The sequence below is a fragment of the Hippichthys cyanospilos genome, chromosome 9, assembly GCF_059441005.1.
Source record: "Hippichthys cyanospilos isolate Australia breed blue-spotted pipefish chromosome 9, RoL_Hcya_1.0, whole genome shotgun sequence".
NCBI lineage: Eukaryota > Metazoa > Chordata > Actinopteri > Syngnathiformes > Syngnathidae > Hippichthys > Hippichthys cyanospilos.
In genome coordinates this window covers 19,897,991-19,923,824 of record NC_142377.1, presented here as the reverse complement: position 1 = coordinate 19,923,824, position 25,834 = coordinate 19,897,991, and the positions used below count along the sequence as shown (strand labels likewise).

Sequence of the window (25,834 nt, the reverse complement as noted above, 5' to 3'; positions counted from 1 at the left end):
TTCTTCTTCTGTTGTTTAAACAGTTGACAAGCAGCGTTTAAAGCTAAACACTGCCATCTGCCAGTCACGAGTGGGAGTATACCGGAAAGTCATTCGAGCGAACTAAATGGTGACCAAATTTGGGGGTGGGTAGTAGTAGATCGTCTAGCATCACCCACAGTTACCTGCGATAGGCTCCAGCTCACCTGTGACCCTCACAAGAAAAAGCCGGGTAGAAAAGGGAAAAATGCTCCAATCAGTGTTTGAACTGAATATGGAAGTGACAGTCAAAATGAATGAAACACGGGAAGCATTGTTATTGTTTAAGCAAAAAAAAGAATTTGGTTTATGTAGAAACAAGCAAATATTTTGCAATTGTATAGTTCCCTCCCCTTCAAAAAGTTAAAGCATAAAGAAAAATCAAACCCCTGCAGAAAAAGGAATACTGGTGAGCACTCACAAAAGGGAAGCTAATACATGTACATTTATAAAATATATAATCTGATTATATATATATATATATATATATATATATATATATATATATATATATATATATATATATATATAACTTGTTTAAGGATTCATATTTATCATTACAAAACATTTAGGTGGCATGTCTGCTCATCATCTTTTTTTTCCATTTCCCATTATTATAAACCAGAGGGGTCAAAGCAAAAATGAACAAACAAAAATGAGGGGAGAGAAAAACAAAAATAGAAACAAAGCGACAGACAAAAGGCCTCCGCCGCGACCGTTCAGCTGTACAGCGCAGTGAAAACATAACTTACATATTAGCTCTTTTTTTTGTTTTGTTTTTTTACACACGTACAGTCGCGATCAAGGCACAGGGTTCTTCTACAAGTCATTTTTCTTAGTCATCTTCTTCAAGAGTTGTACAAAATAATACATTTTACAGTTTGTACAAGAATAATAGTCCAGCAGTAACATAGAGACGTGAAGCCAGAGGCAAATGGTGGTGGTAAGGTTGGGGCGAATGTGTTGATGAAGGCAGGTGTGGGTGGTGCTGTCTCTCGGTTTTTACAGGAAAAAAAAAAATCTCCACCTTATCTCCAAGTGCTCAAACAATTATGGGAGCAACTTCCTGTGCAACGCCAGTAGTAGTAGTGAACCATTTCTTCCAACGGCTTTTGTTTCCTTGAGCAGTGTATTTGAGGGTCTGTTTCTACAGTATTTCCTTTTCTGAATGACCATAACCCCCCGTCATTTCAAAAAAAAAAAAATGTCTTACACAGCTTGGGAACACAACTCTAGCCATTTGTACTAACAACCCAAAGAAGTTGAGTCTGGTTTCATGAAACACAGACAATTCCTTTGATAAATGGTCCAGTTCCCAGCACATTCTCAAGGATGATAAACACAGAATACAGGGATCCTGGGCCATGATAACAATTAATAAGACATACTAATTTTGTCAAACAATTAAATGTTCTATCTGAATATGCATTAATGTCTTTGCTGTTATTATATACCATGTTTTCTATAGTTTTTTGGCACACATGTGATGTGGTTGTGATGCAGGGGGAAGTAGTATGGTTGCTATAAGATCAGTTTGGCCGGCTTCGATGCCTTCTTCAACAACTAAAGACTGCCCAGACTCTTGTAACAAAACTCAATCACCTATCACTGTAACATACTGTAACTCTTGCATTTTTAAGAATGCTCACTGCCTCGCCATGCCAAGCGGCAACTGTTTTGACGTCACTGTCCTCTCCTCCCGTATTACATTGGTAGGAAACGAGATAGAAATATTGCAGCTTGAAGGACACGATAACTAGTATGCCCACATTGTTGAAGTTTGTAATTGTCATAGAAAGTGGACTTGGGCAACCAGCTACCATCTAAATATGACATTAGTGTCAAACCGGGTCAAATCGGGAGTCACTCCCATAATTCATGCAAGGGCTCATGGGGCTTGGGAATAAGGTGGATGCACTCTTATATATAAATATCAAATATACTGTATATATTTATCTTGGGTTTTTCTTTTTTTTTTCTCGTTTGCTTCTGTTCTTCCTCCATGAAAATTGTGGAGTCCCATTTGTCCACCCATGTCCAAGCCCACCCTCCCCCATATCATCTTTTTCTCTCATCTTCTCCAGCTCCTGATTGTTGCTCAGCACGCAGCGAATAAACAAATTCTGAACTGACTATCGGGTTGGGCCCTTTGGATACATGAAAACTGTAGTGTTTAGTGCGTGTCTGTGTTCCTATGTCTTCTTCCTACATCCAGGTTCTGCTGAATTATGGATGTCAACTGGGCTAATGGTCCTGGGAAAGAAGAAGTTGAGCAGAAAGGCAGGGAGTGGGAGACTGTGAATTGGGGGGTGGGGAGGTGGGGTCTTGTGGGAGTCGCCGCCATCACAAGAGCTCGTACTGCCGTAAGTGCATCCTCTGGATGATGTCGCGACAGTCGCTGAAGACGCGCCGGATGTTCTCCGTGTCCACAGCGCAGGTGAAATGAGGGTAACAATAATGGCGTCCGTCCCCACTGGCTGTGCTGATCCTCTGTGAGCAGGGAAATGGGGTTAAAGAAATGGTTGGTAGCCACCGCCCAAATTTTGCACGCTTTTAATACATACATTTAATTCAATTCATGAACTGAAACCTATTAAATGAGAAGAACTAATCCATTCCATCTTCAGAATGTTTACTTTGTTTTAATCAGCATGTAGCACAGAAATAAGTGAACATGAACGCAAATCACTAAGGTGCTTACACACTATAACTAGTTTGGGTGACTAGCACTGTGTGGTTGGGCACAGGACAACAGGCAAAAGCTTGCCCATATTTCCCACCAGTCGCTAAGTGAAGCCCGCATTTCCATCGACGTTACCTACACTACTGGAGAAAACCAAAGTTCCCAGCGAGCAATCTACTTTACTCACTATTTCTGGTAACAGCTGCTTTGTGGTTAAAAAAAAAAAGTAGCTTTGTTCCAAAACGTGACATAAATACTTTGCCCAGTGATACTAGCCCATCGATTGGTTCGAAGCAGATTCGAATGTGTGGCAGTGCAAATGGCATTATCATGCTTTGCATGACTGGATGTTGGTTCTCATTTAAAACTGCTTGCCCGACAACTAAAGAAGGCCGTTTCATTAACATTTGTCTAAATTTCATCCGTCACATACACTACAAGCGAAATAAAGTATTGAATTTGAGATGAGATAGACTTTACAAAAAAAAACAAAAAACATCTTTAATTAGGGAATTAAAAAACATCTATTTTGCTTTTCCTGGCCAAGAGCCAATCAAAGAAAGAATGCAAATTGGTATGCATCCTTTGGTTACTTGAAACGCATTCCAGAATGCTGTTATCGACAAGAAACCTGAAAGCAGGACTACGACAGGGAGCAACTACAAATAAATCTCTGGTAAAGTCAGCTGTGTTATAGCCGTGAATGACAAGTAGTGAATTGAACCAACCCAGTTTCACTCAACTGAACATATTTCTCCACTGCTTGGTGGTACTGCAAAGTGACTGTTGTCACATTGAAAGGAGGCTGATCGCAGTTTGATGCAGATGAGACTTGTTATAAAGTGTGAAAAATTCACAATGAATTAACACAATAATATTCATGATAACACTGGCGTATAAAAAGTTGTATTGAAAACAACCAAATAAATACCATAGTTCAATCAAATAATTAATCAAATAAATAAAGCACTGCCAGGTGCTAGACAACGAAGGTGAGGGAGGCAACTTCCAACCGGTAAAACCTGAACTGTGAACATACCAGAAACTCATCCCGTATGAAGTACTTTGCCCTTGTGACGCGTGGATCTTCGCCCTGCTCTGGTACTGCTGTTAGATGAAATGACACAATCACGTGTGTTTGTTAAACACTGATGACGCTGGTCTTACTTAACAGGCCTATAAGTTAGTTCATTTATCACATGAAAATAAACATGCCTCATCAAACAACTGTCATTACGCAACACAACGCCAGATGCTGAAGCCCCCCTATACTTGGAAGACAGATTCAGATTAAACAAATTTCCACAAATAGTGGTTTCGATCGTTCATCGACACTGTGTAGGATTTAAACTGTACAGACAAGTTTTTTGGATAATATTAAATAGCGATATTGTAGGACAGGTATATTGCGATAAGGCGTAAGATGATGACCCGCTTGGCAATATACCGTGACTCAACAGTTGTGGGCGTCTGTGCACTGTGAGTGAACGGGCACATTAATAGAGTTAAGACACTTAATAGATAGTCGCCATAGCCAATCAGATCACGAGGTGTTGACAGTAAGGCCACCTAGAAAGCCTCACGTTGAACGTGACATGTATGTGCTCTTTGATTGGATACTCAGCATGGTAGGCAGCGCTATGCAGGTCAACCAAGCTTGGCTGTTTGGCTGTGACAATCCCTACGTCCTGTGCTTCTGTAGAGCAGTCATTTTAGTTTTGACAGCATCATGTATAGTGATAAGTATTAATTGCTGATGCGGGTTTATTGATGTTCAAATGCTCCTGAAAATAGCCTGTGTTGTAGGGGATTAAGGTGATGCAATGAACAGTAATGCGCGTGTGTGCTTCTGAGGGATATTTATTCGAGTTGGAAATCACTGAAACGCACGGATCGCCACTGCATCTAATCATGGCTCAACAGTGAACTATGATATATGGAATGTCATCATCAGTTGACATTAAGTGCTGATAAGTGTTTTTAAAGGTACTAATTAGAAGTAATCCAATGACTTAAACACAATACAAACGTTTTATTGCTGAAAACATCAAATAAACTTTGTATCCCTTTAAAAAAGGGTTGAAAATATTTCACAAGCCTACCGGAATGCATTCAATTTTAAAATTTTCATTATAAATCACACTTGACACTAAGCCCCACCCCCAACCTGTTGTTACCGACTGGTGTGTTTGTGTAGCCGAGACTACAGTATTTCCCTTTTATGAATGGTGTTCTAACTCTGTCTCTTACCATCGTCGGGTGTCGTATAGCGTGCAAACTCGGCGAAATACTCCTCTATTTTGGACTTCCCTGCCAAGACCTTCTCAGCGAGAAGGTCCTGTTTGTTCAGGAAGAGGATGACGGAGATGGTCCGTAGCCACCTGCCGAGAGGGGGAAACAGCAAACGACTTGAATTTTCGTTGCTGCTGATCATCAAGATTATTCATAGAATACAGCTGAGTCAACTCAATGTATGCAGCAATGCAATCAGACCTGTTGTTCCAAATGTTCTTGAAAAGATTGAGGGCCTCCTGTAGCCTGTTAGTCTGATTATCCTCTCTGATCACCATGTTGTAGCTGCTACTCGCCACCACAAAAATGATGGCTGTCACATCTGTAACCAAATTCAACATCATCACAAACCCAAAGAGGAAAAGGCTGAGGAATCACACTTGAGGGAAAAGACAACTTACCGTTAAAACACTGGATCCACTTTCGACGCTCATCCCTCTGACCGCCTACGTCGAACATGCTGGGGACGGAAAAGTTGAATTTATGCTCAACAAATTCGAACTGATTATGCGTCTTCCCTTTCAATCGTTTGGTAATTCCCTGTTTCAATCCTTTTTCCAGAACGTGTACTCACTGAAAATTGACTTTGTCTATTTGAAATCTTGTCTCGAAGATGCCGGATGTAAGCACTCTGCATCTCAGCAGGTCCTGAAATACAGCAACCATGGTTAAAAAATGATTGGAAAAGTAATGTTTTAATCCTGCCTCTCGTAATTGTTTAAAAGGAAGTCAACTCCAAAATGTTCGTTACAATTATATGTTCCATGTAGCCAAACTAGTCCAAACACAACATTCTGATCAATATTGCATTTGTGGAATATGGATTAAGCGGCAAAATCCAACCTTTTTTTTTTTTTATCCATCTCACCGGGCGGCCAATTTTATACTTGTTGTTGACTGGAAATTACATTGCAATCTTTGCTCATCAATCTCCAGCTGAACAATATTATGCTTGTTCACAAGATAGTAGAAGGTGCATTTAACATGCATGTCCACCTGCTTCCGTTAATCCAAATGAATAATAGTTTTGTGCTCTATTAAAAGCTATTTCATTGTCTCTGTCTCTCCCCCTGGCTCCTATCAAGCCCCCTTCTCAATCATTTTCTTAAACCAAATTTATTATTTGGTTTATAACGCAGCATGAGATTCTACTTTTAGTTTAGCATTTTTTTCTGTTTTATGTTATTAATTTATTGTTTTAGCTTTTTTTGTGAGACTATGTACACAATTTTGGTGGGCCGCTCTGAGTGTTTTTAAAGTGCTCTATAAATAAAATTGAGTAGGAGAGGCCCAGAGTGAACTGAGACATGATAATCATTATTTCAGTATAAAAACTTGGTGACCTTTAAGCGCGTCATTGGATTTTTCTACTGTACAATACGTGCACTGGGTCAAAGTTTGGAAAACATAGCAGGATGGTTACTATTTGAATAACCTTGGTATTTCAGAGTGGGCAAATCCCTTTACCTGTCGTCTGCAACTATTTGGGGCCATCTTACCTGGTCAGTTGGCGTGTAGTCATGTTGTCGAACCACATCGACCCGGTCAAGGAAGCTGCAAGAAACAGAAGGCATATTTTGAATATCACAGAAACTCTACTTGATATAATGATGCCCACCAGGGGGCGTAAATTGTAATTCACAAGTCAGAGCAGAGGCAGCCGCTGTGAGTCACCAGCAGCATTTCAGTCAGACCAAAGAGGAAAGTCAATGGAGCCGCTTGTAGTAAATGTGTGAGTGCGTATGTGTGCGTTATTGTGCGTGGAGTAGGTATGCACGCCCACAATGAGTTTAGAATGGCACCTACCCAGGAACGCTCCACTAAATGTGTGTTAATTCCTTTGACAAGGAGCGGCTGTTGAAATAATTTAAAAAAAATGGAAATGGCATTTATTGAGCTGGGGGAGAGATGTTGTTGACAAATAAATGCACTAGGAAAATTGAGCAGATAGAAGAGTATTGTAGTCCACAAAAAAAGGGGCAATCGAAGGATAACAACTGAAAACGGGACGGGACAGGACACCTGCCCATTGTCTAGGGGCTATCATTTTTAAGAAAATCCATCTGTCTAACCTCAGTAAAACTCGAAGCTTGAAACTATGGTAACTTGATGGAAAACATCCGTCTCAATGTTGTCCTGATGCCTGCTGATCTTACAGGCAAAAAAGAAAAAAAAAAAAGGAAAATAGGGTCATGACCGACATTTTCGGGGGCAAGCATGCTACCCCCATTGCAGTAAGCAGGAATGTGACAGGCAGCGGTGAAATGTGACAGGAGGGTTGCAGGTAGCACACTAGCAAAAAGAGGAGTGAGGGTTTGCTAGGTTAGGTTGAACTGGAGAAATTGAGTACACTGGGCTCTTCGTCAACCAATCGTACTGCACATATAGACAACCATTCACACTCATATTCATGCTTATAGACAATATGGCTTTTTCAATGAACCTAGCACGTTTTCGGAATGATGGACCTAGGACAAAGCCTAAGTAACTTGCAAACACAAGACAAGAACGATGGCTCTAAGATAATCATCAGAAGTAGTAGTTAGTAGTAAGTAATTAAGTAATTTGTAAGTAAGACATTTGTAACCCAGAACCTCAGACTGTAAAGCAAACGTGCTAAACCTCAAGTGCACTGTGCTGCCACCAAAGAACATTAAATAGAAGCAGCTGGACAGAAAAAAAAACACAAAAAAATGCCCTGCCTCCATCTGCATTCATGTTTATCCTGAGCCCACACACGCAGGACAAACATAACTCTCTATTCTTCTTTTCTTAGCGCTTCTTGCTATTAATAGCCATATTAAAATCGTGGCTGCTGCAGTAACAGAGCATAAAATAACCACGCATTTACATGACAGGATAAAGTAGCTTGTATTTTTAGGATACAGTGTCATACTTTAGCTTTTATCTTTTCAGATAGCCTACAGGCTAAATAGAAACTTTTTTTTAAGTCTTCACGTAACTCTGAGACAACTAAAACAATTTGGATGTCTTATCAACACTGCACAAAAAAAAAAAAATGTTTTAAACCACCTGCCCTGAAGACATGATCCAGCATCATGGAGGGCTTTAGTGACAATATGTAAGATTTAGACAGTCTTTCACTAAAAATGAATAAATTATTATAAAAACTTGCAAATAAATGTATTCTTAACGACCAACAGTATGTTTTGAATGTAATCGTAGGTCTTGTTATTAAATTATACTACACATATATTTAGATGTAAATTGGACTTTCATAACTTGTGCAAAAAAAAGCTATTAAAAGCCTGTGCATAACTTACTTAGATAAAACAAGTAAGGCGTTAGATTCTATGATAAACATTAGAGGTTCACGAACGAACCGAGTCTTTTTAACTCTCTTCATTGTGAATGATGGGCCTCAAGTCTTTGCAAGGAGCTAGCTGTTCATCCCTCCTTCCGCCACTCAATACCCCCCACCCCCCACCGTTCACTTCCACAGAGTGCGACTTTTGCAGAGCGCATGATCCTAGGCCTTTTACACACGAAGCCAACATCGGCAGTCACAACGTTTAAGTGGATTTTTGTTCAATTGGAAAGAAGATCAGCACCTCCAAATCTGAGACCATGGACCTTAGTTGGAAAAGGATGGAGTGCCTTCTCCGGGTCAGGGTTGAGGTCCTGCCTCAAGAACTGTAGAGGCGTTTAAATATCTTTGTACTCAGTTAATATTGTACTCTGTTGTCATTATTAACAATATTTTGTTCAGGAATAAGGGCAGGCAGGAGATCCACGGGCGGATCAGTGCGGCATCCGCTGTAATGCAAACTCTACCGGTCTGTCATGGACCATGGCGAAGAAGGAGCTGAGCCCACAGGCAAAGCTCTCGATTTAACGGTCAATTTACGTTCCTTCCCTCACCAACGGTCACAAGCTGTCGATCGAGACCAAAAGATTGAGAAACTAGATACAAGCGGCCCAAAATGTGTTTCCTCCACAGGGTGTCTAGGCTCTCCCTCGATAGGATGAGAAGCTCAGTCACCCCGGAGGGGCTCGGTGTTGACCCACTGCTTCTCTATGTTGAGGACCCAGTCAAGGTGACTCTAGGATCCGGTTAGGGATCTCTCGACTGTCCTGGGAACGCCTGGGGACTGGCCTCGGAATGCCTGGGGATCCCGGAGAAGAGCTGGACGAAATAGCTGGGGAGAGGGAAGTCTGAGCCTGCGAAAGCTTCTGGCCCCCGTGACCCGTTACCCCAATGAGCGGTAGAAAATGGAAGGATGGATGGATTGATGGATTTGCAAACATGAATGGATTTTAATAATAATAATAAAATACATTTCGATTAAGCATTCACACAGCAAAGGGAATGCGGACAAGCTGAGGGTCAGTGTATGTGTTCGTAAGGGAGAGAGAGACACAGACAGACAGACAGACAGAGAGTGAAGAAAATAGAGGTGGTTGTGTCTGACATTACAGCGCGGCTCCAAAAATAGCTCCCTGGCGCCCTGGCCTCCAGCTTGGTTGTCATGGTGACAGAACCGCACGCTATAAATAGACAATCGGCTCCAAATCTTGTGCGACTGGAGTGAGGCCAGCGAGAGGGAGAGATGGGACGAGAACAGGAATGGCGGGTAGGAGACGAAGAATGGAAAGGAGGGAAGCGGCCAAAGTTACGAATGCTGAACCAATACATTTACGAGAAACTTCATAAGATAATAGAACAAAATATCTGTACATGCTGTCCATGCACACATCCAAATGTTCAGGAGAACAAGGTCTGGTTTAGGTGATGATGGCCAAGATCACCCTCTTTGCTTGCCAGTATGCTACTACAAAGGCGGAGGCTGAAAATATTATTAAATAATTATAATTATTAAATAAATAAATAATATTTGATATTTTATATTTGAATGTTTTTTTTTTCTTGTACATTTTAGGTGACAAATCCAATACCTACACTTTCACTACACTACACTTTTTTTTAAGACAACCAGCAAGTTTAGCTAGAAACTTGAAATCAAATCAGCATTTGTCCGGCCACATAAAATGATGTGGCGGGCCCTCGGGCCTTGAGTTTGACCCCTGTGTTCTAAAGACAGTTTAATACACATAAACGACTTGGCACACTTTGATGCTGGCATCCTAAGACTGTGTTGCCATTCCTTCTGAGTAAAATTGGGCTGTTTTGGCCGGCAACACTGATCCTGTGATTTTGACATCACTTTGTCACATTCATCAAAATCAATGGGGAGAAAGTTGTCTAAAATCTCAGTCTGAATTTAATTAGCTTAAAAAACACACACACACATTTAATAAAAATATCAAATGGTCATCAATAATTAAATGGAAATGTGTTATTTGGTCTTCTGTTTGTAAATGTTTATGACCAAGCTAAAAAAATATATACATTTTTTTTCCATCCTGTTTGTGCACCCCAGTTTGGATTAAATTCTTGTAATTTCTACATTTTTGTTTCTGTGTAAACCGCACATGACTAACAATGTTTGAAAACTCCATTGGATAAACAAAGGATTAATAGTGGTATTTAAGCAGACAAAAGTGTATTTCCGTCAATAGTCATTGAATTTCAATGATGCCCTTTTGCATGAACAAGGTATAACAATCTGTGTGTTTGCGCGCGTGTATCCGATACCTAGTGGATTTTTAATCTATATTTGGAAGAGGCCTGATTCCGATCTGACCGTATCCCATTCCATGTGTTTTACTTATTCATTTGTTCATTTATTTTTAAGGCTCTGATGCTTGAGAGCAAAAACAAAACAAAACAAAATACAACAAAACTGTCACATGAATTTGTGGAGTAATGGATAAAGGCAGGGGCTCTACAGTATGCTTGGACAGACATGCACAATCTATGTAATGTTTTTCTTAAATGCAATTGCTCCTGTCGCCAGTTATTAATGATAACAAATATGGATGCACTGATACTGGTATTACGAGTGCCGATATTGTACAGAGATATTGTTAAACAGTAATCATATAAAGTTCTCCAATACCGCAATATACCATACATACAATACCACACAAATTAGGTGCATATGTTTTGTTATTTTTTTGCATTTTACCATATTACATACACATAACAACTCATTTCAATGTGCAGTTAGCTCTTTCCTCTTTTCAGCGACATTTCTGAGATCACTTTTTCTACAATGAACTGCGCTGCGTTCAGGTACACTTTGTAAATACGAATAATTTGATTTCTTTCGGTATATTAATATTAGAGATAGCTGTATTGAAATGCTTTAGTGGTTAAAGGGCCTCTATGATGCAAAATCACTATCTGGAGCCATGTTAAAAAGCTAATTTCTCACCCCAAACAACACCAATGTGGTGTTTTCCTCCATTCACCGTCCCTGGGAATTCCTTATTGGCACACGCTTTCTTTCTTTCTGTAATGGAACTGGAGTATTTCTAAAAAAGTCAGACTAGGGTACATGCATGCAATGGATGTGCGTTTGCTAACGACCAACCTGAAGCCAAAATCAGAAATGAACAAGTTCTCCAGAAGTAATATAAGTCAGGAAGGTGTTGCATAATGCCATTCCCTAAACAGACCTGCGCAAGTCAAAAAACAGTACAAGTGTGACAAAATTGAGGGTGCCCTGACGGCTCTGGTGTTGATCAAGGGTGGACGTGGTCATCTAACGCCAACAACCTTCCATCAATAACACAGAGGTTGTCCCGCTCCCAACACACTCGCTCCCTCTTTTCTCCTCCTGAAGCCCGCCTAGGCCTAAAATAGCTCTCCCCTCGCTCGTTCTCGCTGCTTCTCCGTTTACATAAGTACACAAGAAGGAGGGGTGCGGAGGGGAGCACACTTCCGGTTTGGCCACCCAGTCCAACGGTGGATCCATAACCGAGAGGAGGAGGAGGAGGAGGAGGAGGAGGAGGAGAAGAATTTGGGTCTTTACCATGCATTTTGTTTCATTATTGCATTGAAGCACAAATTATATTTTTTTTAAAATGGCCCAAACGAGCCTTCTAAAAGAGGGAGAGAAATAAGCACACAGTGGCGCATTGAAATACAAGTAACAGCCCCCCTCCCTTTTTTTTAAATAAGATGTAGTTAATTCAATTAATTGTTACAAAAAATACATTGTTGACCTAATTTATGGTGAAGCATTTTACATGCATATCCTCCTGAGAACCAGCCTATTCTTTTTTTGTCCACTGTATTTGACATTTGCTAGTCTTAGTACTTAGTACCTTACTAAGTGTGCTCAGTAGAAGACATCCTTGCATTTCCAATCATGCCTCATGTGTTCGGGTGGATCAATTAACTTTGCTGCGACAAAATAGACAAAAGTGGACACAAATGAATAGGATGGGTCTCAGGAGGAAATACCGCATGGAAGCAATGTATTTCTTTTATTTCATGTTCGTTTTTCATTTTACTTTTAGAAAACAAGCAGCAACACAAAACGGACAGTGTTCAACACACCTCCTCGATAGAGGTAATCACATCTTTTTGGACAAACATCTGCGGCCATGCAACTCTGACAAGGACGTGCAAAACACACAGGAATAACGGAAAATGGCAACCTTGCGCGTGTACACAGTGAGCCTCCACCCTCAATGTGCTTCATGTGACCAGCGCATGCTCTCATGGGCAGCACACAGCGGAAACATTTCATTAGGAAATCGTCAAAGGAGGGTAATAATAGTGCAACTGTGACTGTAATATTGTGTAACCCATTTGTGTAATCAGAGTGTGATAAAATAGGAGTGAAGTGAGTCAAGAAGCTACAACCATTCCAGATAGTTTGTTTTAGGATCTGCTTGTCACATGAACAGCCGTTCCTTTTCTATAGTCAGGGATGCACATTATTGTTTTTTTTGCGGATTACTCACATGAGTACCAAGACATAGCAAAATAATAGAAAAATGAACTTAAATTCTAAGACAGCACAACCTTCAGCATAAAACTGACCTAAGCATCATGTTAACACACAAAAAGCAGGGCCAAATCAAACAGGTCCTCATTCGTCGCACAGTGGCAGAAAAGTATGACAAATAAGAGTACACCTGAAAAACCAAAAAGATCAAGGCATACAAGTTCCCAGATTACATCACTGTGTAACCATGGGGACATGCGCCACACTGTGACACATTCACGAGCCTGCCCTGATGACAAGTAGCCGCATTAAAATTAACACCAGCTGTGGAGATGATTCTCAGTCAAGCTGCAAACATGCTGCTGCTGCTGTAAATAGCTTTTCCTCAAAACCTCGACTGAAAATAGCCCCAGACCAAAGGCGTTATTAACCCGGTTCACCGTGCCTTGGCTGTTAAGTCTACTGGAACGCAAATCACCATTTAAAACGCAGTCTTAGCATAACACAAGATTATTTTCAATGCTGCGCAGGGAACTCACAATAGCTAAAATTTCGCATTTGAATTCACCTAAAAGACTGTGTACATGTGTCTGGAGATTCTGCTTGTTTGGTTAGCAACAGAGTTCAAGTAGATATCAGCAGGTGAAGATCAAACTTACAGAACCCAGTGTCTCCAACACAAGTCTCAACAATTAAAAAGTATCATTGATTGTTCTGGAAAGGGAAACCTGTTACTCTTATTTGATAGTAATAGAGAGAATTTACAACTGTCTGATACAGCACCATCGGTGTCTATTGCTGTTTGGTTATAGTATTCATGATGTCAGGCGTTTTAGAGTGGGAGGTGGCCTGAAATTATGCACAAATGTACGCTTCCAAATTTTATATGAATGAAATATCTTCAGCAGAAAAAAAAAAAACAATAATCCACTCATCCAGGGGCATCAATTTTTTGTCAAGGCTTACATCATAGTTGTGGTCTGTCAGTATGATTGTGAAATCACACACAGTAAATGTACGATCGCCACATATTACCACATATGCATTGATGGCTAACTACCATCACTACCAACTCCCTATCACATTGAAGACGAACATGTAGCCTAGTCTATGCAAAGGTAGCGGCTCTTTTGATTTTCCCGCTCTTTATGCAAATCAACGTGTCCAAAATTCCTTGCAATGAGAGGAGTATGCACGAACCTATGGGAAACTTTTGGCAAACGTTGGCATCCTAACCCCTTGACAAAACATAATTGAGAAGCACAGCATTAATTCCATCCATTATCTGTAGCCACTTGGTGGATATCTCAGCAGTCTTCGGGCAGTAGACGGGGGACACCCTGGACTGGTTGCCAGCCAATCGCATGGAACACAAACAACCATTCGCACACCAAATTTCGAGTGTCCGTACACCTGGCATGCATGTTTTTGTTTTTGAAATGTGGGAGGAAGCTGGAATACCTGGAGGGAACCCATGTGGGCTCAGGGAGAACACGCAAACTCCACACAAGAAGGCCAGAGCACGCTGGATTTGAACTCGTGACTTTGAACTGCGAGGCGGACTACTAACTACTCTGCCACCGAGGCGCCCCCACACAGGAATTCCACCCAAAAAAATCCTCTATTAACAGAATGGTCCGGCCATCCTAGCCTGATAAAGGTTTAGCTGAAGCAAAACCAAATGCGGAAAAGTGAACTATTGCAGATAAAGAGTAGTCACCTTTACATTCATGCAAACTAGCCCAATCAAACGGTCTGTCATCGTCAAGGTGGCGCCACACTCATGGCCGCACTAATGAACCTTGACTTAACGCTTATGCAAATCAGCCAGCATAGGCAGGGCGTAGGTGGAGTGAAACTTTTGCAGAAGCGGAACTTACTACTGCGCGCAGTCGATGAGCTGATATTCATTGGACCTTTCCCAGCAGGCTCGCACACCATCATCCTGCCAGAGGATCTTTGAGTTGTCATAAAACTCCTGTAAAGAGAGACAGAGTGTCTGGATCAATGAGGTGAAAATGACTGCAAGCAGGGTTGACATCGTAGGGCCCCGAATTAAGACTTATTAGACATTAGACAGGGGCTGCGTCCATCCTAGCCAGCAGCTCACAGGAGAGGAGAAGGGCTCTGGCAGTGACAGGAAATGGAACAGTTCATTGGGTTCATGAAGAAACCAAGAGCTTTGTGCTGGCACAAAGCTCAGCTGTCACTGCGTGAGGGCCTATCTCCTCGCTATGATCTTTAGATGCTCGCATACAATCCGGGGTGAGCACAATTAAGCCATTTGAGCCCAAGCACTAGTGTGCACTCGCTAAAAAAAAAAAAAAAAAAAAAAAAGAAGACTGTCAAGGGCACTTTTTGTAAGTGTGGCAGTTTTCTCCTCCGTAGATTTTTAAACATCATGTTGTACCGCACAACACTACAAATGTCCATAATTAGTGAAGGGATACTTACTAATTTTGCCATTTTCAGCAGGTAAAAGTGAATAATTTGTCTATGGTCGACTGAAAATGACATCACATGTACTCAAGACTCAGGTAACAACCAATCACGGCTCAGCTCAACTGCGCATTACCTGAGCCTTGAGCACGTGATGTCATTATCAGTCAACAGCAAGTGAAAAAAAATGTTGTTTGATGGGAATTAATTTCGAAAAACAGCTCTCAAATAAATATAAAAAAAAATATTAACGTTGGAGCTGAAAAGTATTCAATAAGATTAGTATCCTTTTAATTGAAGTTTGCGATTATTCATACGCTGGCCATGCAGTCCAATCTTTTAACATTCCCTTGATTGAACGTCATACATGTGCTTATATGCAAAAATATAATTATTTTCAGATCTAAAAAGTGTCTAAAAAATGCTGCTTGCTTCATCTCCATGTTCCTCCCCCGCTTAAAAGCAGAGTCAACCAGTTCAACTGGTTTCCAGAAGGCCCTTGGGCCATCCAAAGGGGAGGAGAGCGAAGGTAGAGAGATGGAGAGAGAGAAAAAAGCCAAGCCAATCAGACAAATGACTTCTGATGCTCATCAGCCACACATTGTTTGAAGCTAATTTTAAAATGGTGCTTTTTAAACTCCTTGAACCCTCCACAATACATTTCATTGATCAAAAAATTAAGAACCACATAAGATTATGATTAGCTTTCCAAGTTACGCCTCATTATCAGAAAACCACCCAACGCAATGACGCTCCAAACATAATTTCGTTTTCCCTCTTATTTTTACACACGAACATAGATACAAAAAGGGACCCTGTACTCATTAGAACAACTATGTCTCATTTGAATGCACTATTGTTCAAACACCTGATAAACAGTGTTCAAATAAAATATGCCTTAAGAGTAAAACAACTTATTTTTATGGTATTGATCACCATAAAACAGGAAGTAAAACTTGATGCTAAGCCTGGGCGATGCATCGTTTTTTGTTTTTGTTTTTTTAATTAATTTGAATTTTTGGTTATGTATGATTAAAAATAAATAAATATTTTCTTGCGGCTTACTTGCTACTTGAAAGCAGGTACAAATCCATTTTAATTATAGATTCTAACAAATATCTAGTTGCACAGTATGCAACGCAGCTCTGACACGGCTCCTAGTCAGTTTACATATCCTGTCTGCATTTGTTAGGTTTGTGATGCAGTATCGGTGTATGGTATCAGAACGGAAGCAAATCCAAATCCAAGTCACACAGAACTTTTAACTTTTTGGAAAACATGTTTAAAAGAAATACATTCCAACATCAGCATAAAATTTCAGGCAATCGATCAAGTCCGCATGCCATATCTAGATTACATTATCTGGGTAGTGTAAAGCCAAATGAACATTATACTATAGAAGGATTTGCAAACTAACAGATTCAATGTTTGCAAATCTCATACATCCTTTTTAAGTAACCCGCACAAATCATAAACAAGCCACCGCGTGATGTCAGTCAGAGGCCCGGGTGGTAAGACTGTCGCTCACATAGTCCCATTTGGGGTCATTACAGACAATTGGCATTAATAGGAGCTCTCAGGTGAGAAGCTCATTCAATAAGCAGCCTCCTCCAGCGCCTGGTAATTAGCGCATCACTGGGGGGACACAGTGTCTGACTCACGTGCAGCGCACCTGGCGTACTACCTGTACGCCGACATCACTTCTGAGAACCATTTCAAGATTTATTCTATCACTTTTTTTTTGCTCTGAGATTACAACCGCCTGCTTTAACTATTTCACAATCAGATTGGGGAAGAAAAAGAACACCACACACGAAAGGCAAATAGCCAAGAATTGTTTTCCAATCCGGCCTTTGCGGATTTTTTTTGGAAGGTGGGGAAAATGTTGAAATAGGTCTCAGTTATCAGTTTTTGTGTACCTCTGCTTTACTTGTGCTTACCGACGGAAACTCGAAATCCTTCCGGTTCATTTGATGGAGGACATATTCCAAGCGCGGCTGGTTAGCAGGGCAGGCAAGCTGGCATGGCGGCGTGAGCGTACTCATGGCGGACACGATGGTCTGGGTGAGGAAGAGCAGATGTCATATTTAAGCAAGAAATACCAAAAAAATTCAAGAATTATGAGTGTTTTTTTTTACCTCTATAGCTTCTTTTATGTTATTTTTAATATCATGTATTTTCTGCTTTTTCTCCCTGTGAATAAAACAAAAAAAAAATCACAATAGTCAATCCTATAAAACACAATCACAGTTACACAATCGAAATCAAAAAATGATCAAATCTGTTGATGCTGTTACAGGAAAAAAAAAAAAAAACATTTTAACAACTCAGACATATACCTTTGGGGCAGCTTGTTGAAATCCATGCCAGCCATGTAGAATTACTTAAAACTAAACATGGACCACATTAATAATACGAAAGCCAACTAAAATGATGCCCTACAGCACCCAACCCCGGTAGTTTTAGTAGTGGGCACATCAAGTAAAAAGAGAGAAGCAAATGATAGTGTGGAAAATATTATCACTGCTGTCCTGCCAAAACTTGATTTTACAAATGAAATATCATGTGTCACAGTTACATTTAAGTGAAATGCGTGGCAAAGCATGTACTATATTTCTTGGATTAAAAAAAATAATACTGAAAAGACAAGCCTCAACAAAAGAGAATGCCAGGGAAGAAGTTGTTAAGTTAATGGTGTACAAATAAAACAGTGATATTATTACAGTTGCAAATACTGTACAAAAATCCTAATATTTTGGCATGATAATCATGAGGTGAAATTGTCAGGCTGTTTGATAGAAGTCAGCAAAAATATACGGCAAAAAGACTGTGTCCAAATTATTTTGCACTAGTCATGTCGATAACTGCACCGAGATGCTCCTGGTTTTAAGCAATGTTTAGTACTTACTGGTTTAAACTTCTTATTTTTGTTCCCGTCGCCATTGATAGAACTTAGTCAAAGAAGAATCTAACCAACTTTATGTTTATTTTTTGGATCTTCTACTTTTTTCTGTGACTGGCATCAGGCAATTGAGCTAATCAGCTGTTTGTTTGTTTGTTTGTTTTTTTAAACACAAAAGCCCATTGTGTGAAATTAAGGTATATTTGATACCACTTTATTCCAAACCTTTGCCAGTATGAGTATTCACTTTTAGAGAAGTCATCTATACAAAGTAGAAATATCGCCAGTAGGCTACAAAATCAAATTAAACTTGACAACAAATTTTGAACAAAGACTTGACACAAACGATTCGCTGCAATATAGGAAGAGGAGAGCAGCCTCCACGAGGAACATATCTGAAATGAGGTCATGTCAGACTAATACGGCCACCTGGTATCGGTATTCGCTATTTGAAAACAGCTTTGCCTCTTGCACTGGCCACCATTCCATGTGATGAAAAGGTAGCAGAATAACTTGTGTCTTTTAGACTACGTTCACGTCTCATTTCGCGCTGGGAAAGCGACACTTAAAAATCGAAAAATAGATTTTTGTTTCCCGCAATGCCGTGGTTTGAAGAAACTCACAAGATGAGGATGAGCGGGATTTTGACCTGCAGCGATGTTTGTGGGAAAAAAACAAACAGAAAGTGCTTTCTTCTCAGGTCATGCCGACTACGACTGTTTGCACCGAAACATTTGACTTAAATAAGATGCTGACATGAAGACAAGCAAGAATGAATTATTTCATATAAGCCAAATGTTACATAAGAATTATGTCACCACAAAAGATAACAGTTATGCATTTTATGAGGAAGCTTGTGATGACTTCTTGTAATAACGCCGTCTATGTAATACTCAAGTTCCTGTCTTTAGGGCAACCATGTTATGATTCCGCTTAGAGATAACAGCTTCAAAATCACGTCGATGTTCCATGTGCTTGTAAAAATCCGAATAGCATTTCCGTTATTACCATGGCCACGCCCGATCACCTACTCGAGCAATCGGTGGACACAGCAGGTAACCTTCCCAGTTATGGCGGCGTTCATGTCAGGACGAACCTGTTAACTTTTCAACCTTTTTTTAATCCTTATTTTGAAATGATCGGTGCCGTTACAAGCAACCGAATCGAATTCAAATCGACATCACAAAGGCTGCAGATTGAGGGGAAAAAAAGCTTAATTTTTTTCAGTTGGTTATAAATATACACATGCGTTTTGTTATTCACATAGTGTCCAAACAAGTTCAGCGCTTAGGAAATGCACTCCACATTTTTACGTATCATTGTGTTGAAGTGATGAAGTCACAGTTTTGTTTACATTATTGCTGTAATCTGATTTACAATTGACTGACTTGTTTGCCAGGGTTGAACTAGTTTTGGACATTTTGTTATAGTGACTTTTTATTGAGCTGTATTGTTTTGTTTTTTTAATTGGTTATTTTGATTCATTTTTAGAGCAAGTTAGTCTACATGAGTATGAGTATGAGTATTTGCCGAGTGCAAGATAAAAAGTCACTATTTCACCTTCTTACTTTGCAGACTTCCAGCAATGCAGAAATACCTTTATAGTATATTCAAAATTAACCTCGAAAGCTCTTGCATATTTATTGGCAAAGATGAGCCCAAGGGCATTTTGACTATAATTACAGTTTGCTTTAAATAGCTTCATACAGACATTCATATAAAACTAACGTAGGTTCTTAATTTTAATTTGCTTTATAGTGTTTCATTTTTATCTTAGTTTGTCATTTAAAATGTTTCTTCTCTAATTATACTATAGTTTTGGTTGTTGCTTTTGTTAACCACTAATAAACTTGATGTTTACACCACAGCTGTTTGGTAGACATCTCTGAAGATGAAAATTAATTGTCTTTCGTAATAAATAAGAGTTCATTTGCCTTCGTTTTTGCATAAACCTAACCTCTAAGACCAAAAGTGTTACGTAAGATAAAATCTGATGTTGTTTTATTATAAAACAGATCTATTTAATGTTTGCGTTTGTCGAAAAATACATAAGGGGACCTTTAAAAAGTATGCCCATATTAAATCGCAATGTTAATGGAAAAAATAACAATGACATTTTTTCAATTATTCAGTCCTATTTGAAAGACACATTAAACTTCCTGAAGTGAAAACCTTCAATTGTTTTACCCTGAATCTAGTCATATATAAGGAAGTGTTGACTGCCAATATTACTCTTCAGCATCATGCATTTTTGTTGGGAGAGGGAAAAAAGTCACATAAAATCCAAGTGGGTGTCTATGGAATAAATGAAAATAAAACACCATTATAGTATGTAAATGCAACTTACTCTGCATTGAAGCCATTGACATGCAAGATTCGCATCTGCTTGACTATGGTGCTCTTCCCAGATTCGCCAGCCCCTGAAACAGATATTTTATCAGTGAACGGCTTCAGCAATAACTTGTTTCAACACGACAGTCGGAAATGATGGGACACTTTACACCCCTTGGCCAGTTTTGCAAATCCCCTTTTACACGCAGGTGATGTCCCGAGAGAGATTACTTAAACCAGAGGCCTCTAATTAGCCTGCAAGAAAACTTGTACTTGTACACACATTAACGGCCCGGGGCCCCAACTTGCCTGGGCAGTCCGGAGGAATGACAGGGTGGCAGAGTGCAAAGAGGCTGCTGACCAAGTGGTGGTCTCAATGCTGAGTCAGAAGATGGGGTGACACCTGTGCATTATTACTACATTATGGTAAGATTGTGATCGGCCGATTAATTTAAAGAAAAAAAAGAAAACGCTGGATAATTGGCTATTGAAATAGTAGTTAGCAACAGCCTTGGCCAAATACATTTCCGGGTTTTCAGTGACACACTCTTGTCTTGGCAGTGCTATTAGGAAAACCCTTACACATAGGCGCCATCCAGCTCCTGTTACAGTTGTGATACTAACTGCGAGCCTAAAAATTGCCGGGGTAGAAACGTACCCCCTCCAACTACTAACTACGGTAGTATTGATAAACAACAACGGTTTTAGTATACCGTTTCATACTTGTCAGGTTGGGGGCAGCTACGATTACTATCAACACAACTGGGAGAATGTGTGAAACTTCAAACTGCTCTCCCGGCATTAAAGATACTCTTACTGCATACGCCATGCTGTCCTGCCCTGCATCTCGGCCGTGTCGTCTTTGTCTAGGGCTCACATCTTTCAATTTCAGGATGAATAAAGTCTGCCTGTCTGTCGCTCAATCAATAGTACCAGTCTAAAGTTTGGAAACACATTGAGATCAACAAATTCAAGGTATTAACGTTTGAAAAGCACCGCTGTGAACTGAAAGTCATGACAGAGCAAACGCCATGATGTACAAAGCCATTTTGTGGGCAAAACGTGACTATTTTGAAGAACCTAATATGATAAACTAGTTTTATTGTATATGCAAATGATTCTATCTTTATTTCTGCATGGCAATGATTTAGGGTTGAATTGGAGGGCGTTTCCAAACTTTTGACTGGTACTGTACAGTTTTCAGTTCTTTACTGTTGCGGCACGCTAAATTATCTCTGTCCCAGCACTGCAGAATACCTTTACACACAGGTGTCTTTCCAACTTTGAGGTCATAACAGTACCTCTGAAGGCTGAATGTGTGTACTTGACAATCCGTCTGTCTCCCAGAATTAAAAAAAAAAAGATTGGAAATATTTAAGGCTAACGTTTAAGTCATCATCAGCAAAGAGACAGTGATAGCGGACTCTTTGGCAGGGACTCCTGCTATTAGTCTGGCACCCAAATCCGGGATCAATTTCAGATTAGGACAAACTGGACTCGGCTAATTCCAAAAGTAACCCTAATTTGTCTGCGCTCCAAGGAAATGAATGGAACAGCGTCATTGCAGAGGAAAGATGGCACTCTACGGTGGGATATGTGGACCACAGTGATGGAGAGGGACTATTTTATCAGGTGGGGGGGGGGGGGATCGAGGCTGGTTTTGATGATCGAGGCCTGGAGGTTGTCCACCGCTGGGTCACAGCAACTGCACTTGCATCAACACCTACGCAACAAACAGGCACATAACACAAGAGCTCACCTAGTAGTAGAAGCCGGTGAGTGGCGCGGTATATCTGTTTGTCTTTCTGGAGCTGCTTCTCAATTTTCTTGTTGGCTTCCCTCTGGGCCTTCTCCTCGTTGCGTTGGTCTTCCGTCTTGCTGTTGCCGAGACAGCCCATCTTCCCACCCGCATCCACAAAATACAACAAACAAAAAAATATCCCAGGGGGTTGGCAGGGTGGGTAAAGGTAGTGGAAAGAAAATGGATCCTAAATTCCGAGACGGGCCCAAGAGTGGAAGACCCGGCTTAGAAAGGGAGGCATCTATGAGGATGGATGGATACGGCTATTTACTGGCAACAAGAGTTAAGACCGCCGCGCCGTGTTTCCACTGTAAATCCGCAATGAAGTCATCAACGCTGCTACGAGAGGACGTGAAATGGACATGGATGAAGACACACGCCAGCAATTCACTCTCGAATGTGCCTTAATTTTCCTGGCAAACCATAATGACTCGATCCTTGTTTTGGGGAGGCTGGGTGAGTACTGTACAATAAGTTAATATTTCCTCCTGGGGCTTCGCTGGACCCTGCTGGAGTCGATTAGTTTCCGATTTTATTTTCTATCCTCTCGGCGTCAACGTGCAACAAGAACGCCGAAAAATCACCCTTTCACCGCCGTCCTTTTTCCTCCCTCTCCCGTCACGTTAATATGCGTTTCTCTTCACATCGGCGGGGTTTTTTCATCTCTCCCCCGCACCCCCACCCTCCCCCCACTCTCGCCTCTCCTCTCAATTCTTTCGGCAGCTGCGTGTCCTTGAATGCAGCTCGACGTCCAGGTGTTTTACTGATGGCAATCCTCCGCTTCGGCGGCTCGTACCCCCCCGTTGCTGGACGGTGGTTACATGTGCACCAGACATGGAACCTACCGCGGTGTTTTCAAGCCGTCGTCCGAGCCTGGACGGCTTTTTGGGGGGACGGTGTTGTCGTTGTTGGTTACAGCCGAGGGGAGGGGGCCGCTTATCTGCCTTTCTGCTTGTTGCCGCGGACCGCTGGAGTTTTTAAATGTTCCTCGGCGGCGTCGTTCCGTGTTATTTGCGCCACCCTTTTCTCCGAGAATCGCACATTCAGATAGATAGCGTTGAAGAGGTGGGGTGGGGCAAAAAGGCTCTCACGGAACCCTGGGAACGACGGACGACCGTCAGGTTATCAGGATTGTAAACGCAACTTTCCGAGTCTACCTTTCAGAATAAAAGGATTTCGTTTTTCTCAACCCACGCCCCCCTTTTCGTTTCCCCCTTTACGCTGGGATATTATAGTACTGTATTTATAAAATGACAAAAATACAAAACTAACTCAACAATAAAGAAAAAAAATGGGCGCTGGTAATATACATGGATTTGACCGATGTTCCGGATATGGATGAGTGCATTTTATTTCACGAAAACATGACTGAAGAATTGTATTTCATGAAATCATGACTGGAGCTAGGACTTTGCAGCCATGCTAAATGTTGTAAAATAATTGGAAAAATGGACTGTTGCAGGCAACTAAAATTTCCTAGAAGAAACGGAGACATCTGGAGAAACTTCACCGGGCACGGGGAGAGTTGAATGAACGCAAATGAGGCAAACGTGTAAATCTGTCTACTGCTATGTCGTCCTTTGATTAATCTAATTAACTGTCTATATTGTAAATTGAAAAATAAGGACAACGTGGAAGGTCTTAGGGGTCTTTTTAGAAAGTGGGTCAGATTGTGATTTTAGTCTAAACGAAGATGCAGATGAGTGATGTAATTTATTATCCATTCTCTAAAGCTCCTCAGCATTAGTCACAGGTGCACTTAGTATAGTTTAGTGGTTTAGTTTACGTGCACATACTATATACATAAACAAGTATTTCACACTCACATTCACTTGTATGGACAATTACATTACCCAACAAAGATAGATTTTGCAAGATATTGCAAAACAGTACCTAGAATTACAACAAGCCTATGATCTGCTAAACTATTATTTACACGTTGCCATTTACTAATTGACTTTGCTTAAGTAAAATAATTGAATCATTGAGTCTTCTTACACAAGTAACTGCACGTTCACCTGGAAAATAAATAAAGTGTTCAAGGTCCACGCTGTACTTGATTTACAACAACGCTTTTGTTTTGAAGTGAAACTTACTCTATTTCCAGTTTTTGTCTTACTTTGACTTGACACATCTGGAATGAAGTAGGGTTTGAGTCACATGATTGCCCTGAGTGTCATCTAGCGGAAGGTCCAAAAGCAGCGGAGACTGCCCTCTTTTGGAGTCCTCCTCTAGACAACCTGTCCATGCACAATAATGGAAAATTTATAACACAGATTAATGATGATAAATATACTTAGTACTGAAATTTGTTGCCATCTTTTTTTAAAGCAGAATTCCTCATATTGCCAGGATTTAGGGGCATATTGATTAATTTTCAAGAAGTGACAATACAATACAACCAAAAGAAAGAGTAGACCTTAGTTTTTCAACTGAAAAAAGGTTTGTTTCTTTCGACTTTCCATTTTTTAGAGGTCCGCGGTACAACCTGAGTTGGTTTATCATACATATGCACACTCTGTTCAAGTGCTAGGTGCCTCAACTTGTCCGACTTCCAGCATGTTCTCCCCAACGTTCTGTGGCTGATCGATTCAATCAATCTGATCATTCAAATTGATGCAACACCATCATCTACTAGGATCTGAAATGGATGAATGGCTGTATCACACACGTTGCATCTTCAAGTCCCATTCTAACATTCTTAACTATTCTACATTTGTAAAGATAACAAAATACAAAAAACAAAATTAAAAATATAATTTATTTGAGCCTGACAAACACATGACGACGAAACAGGAAGATGTTTGTGCAGCAATACTGTCATCTAGAGGTGTTTCCTACGTATTGCTAGAATTTGTACAAATATGTGACCTTTATGAAAGAGATATATTTTTCTCTACGTACAGACCAGTCTAATTTTCCCGGGACGAGACAAAAATCCCACGAGAATAGATGTCACATGACAGTCCACAGGAAGGAGACAAGATTTTCGCAAAACTTGTGATATAAAATAATGCCTAAGATCAATTTTCCAGTTTTTAAAATGTTCTGTTTTTACCCGATAGACTACAAGAAAATGATCAATCTAGCGTGCAAATGTCTAAAAGGAGAGTCAGACTCATTGTTCAGCTGCAGCTGAGATCTTTCCTCTTACTGAATCGTTTAACAGGGTTGGGGATCGTAATTATTTTTGCAATGTTTTTAAACTGTCTTTTCTGCAAATATTTTACCATCTTTTCTTCATTCAGCAAACTATATTGCCATAGGTGATATGAAAGTAAGCAGCGCATCCATCCGTCCATCCGTCCATCCATCCATCCATCCATCCATCCATCCATCCATCCATCCATCCATCCATCCATGGCTTGATGGAGAGGTCAAAGGGGCAATTTAAGAGGGAGTCCTTTCCCCAAAAGTTCAATCACTACAATTATACTTACAACAATGAAGTACAGTCTAAATGTATTTTATGCAAATCTAATATAATATTATAATATAATAGATTAAAATAATAAATTACACGTGGAACATTACACGTCAAACAA

General features: G+C 40.4%; 1 protein-coding gene across 1 annotated transcript; it reads right to left on the bottom strand.

Annotated features, from left to right (window-relative positions):
- Positions 1-307: 307 nt before the first annotated feature.
- Positions 308-23,388, bottom strand: LOC148419358 (guanine nucleotide-binding protein G(s) subunit alpha-like). The gene is made up of 12 exons (XM_088423698.1): positions 22,248-23,388; positions 20,505-20,577; positions 17,394-17,448; positions 17,196-17,315; positions 14,697-14,794; positions 6,493-6,547; positions 5,568-5,641; positions 5,395-5,453; positions 5,195-5,315; positions 4,952-5,082; positions 3,741-3,808; positions 308-2,508 (listed from the first exon to the last, which is right to left on the bottom strand). The coding sequence occupies exons 1-12, from the start codon at positions 22,384-22,386 to the stop codon at positions 2,362-2,364; spliced, it is 1,140 nt and encodes a 379-aa protein (XP_088279824.1). The 5' UTR covers positions 22,387-23,388; the 3' UTR covers positions 308-2,361.
- Positions 23,389-25,834: the final 2,446 nt, after the last annotated feature.

Coding starts and splice junctions, on each gene's coding strand:
- LOC148419358 (XM_088423698.1), bottom strand. CDS start 22,386: ATGGGCTGTCTCGGCAACAGCAAGACGGAAGACCAACGCAACGAGGAG. Junction 20,578..22,247: donor TCACCGGCTTCTACTACTAG/GTGAGCTCTTGT, acceptor TATCTGTTTCAG/GGGCTGGCGAATCTGGGAAG. Junction 5,316..5,394: donor GTGGATCCAGTGTTTTAACG/GTAAGTTGTCTT, acceptor ATTTGGTTACAG/ATGTGACAGCCATCATTTTT.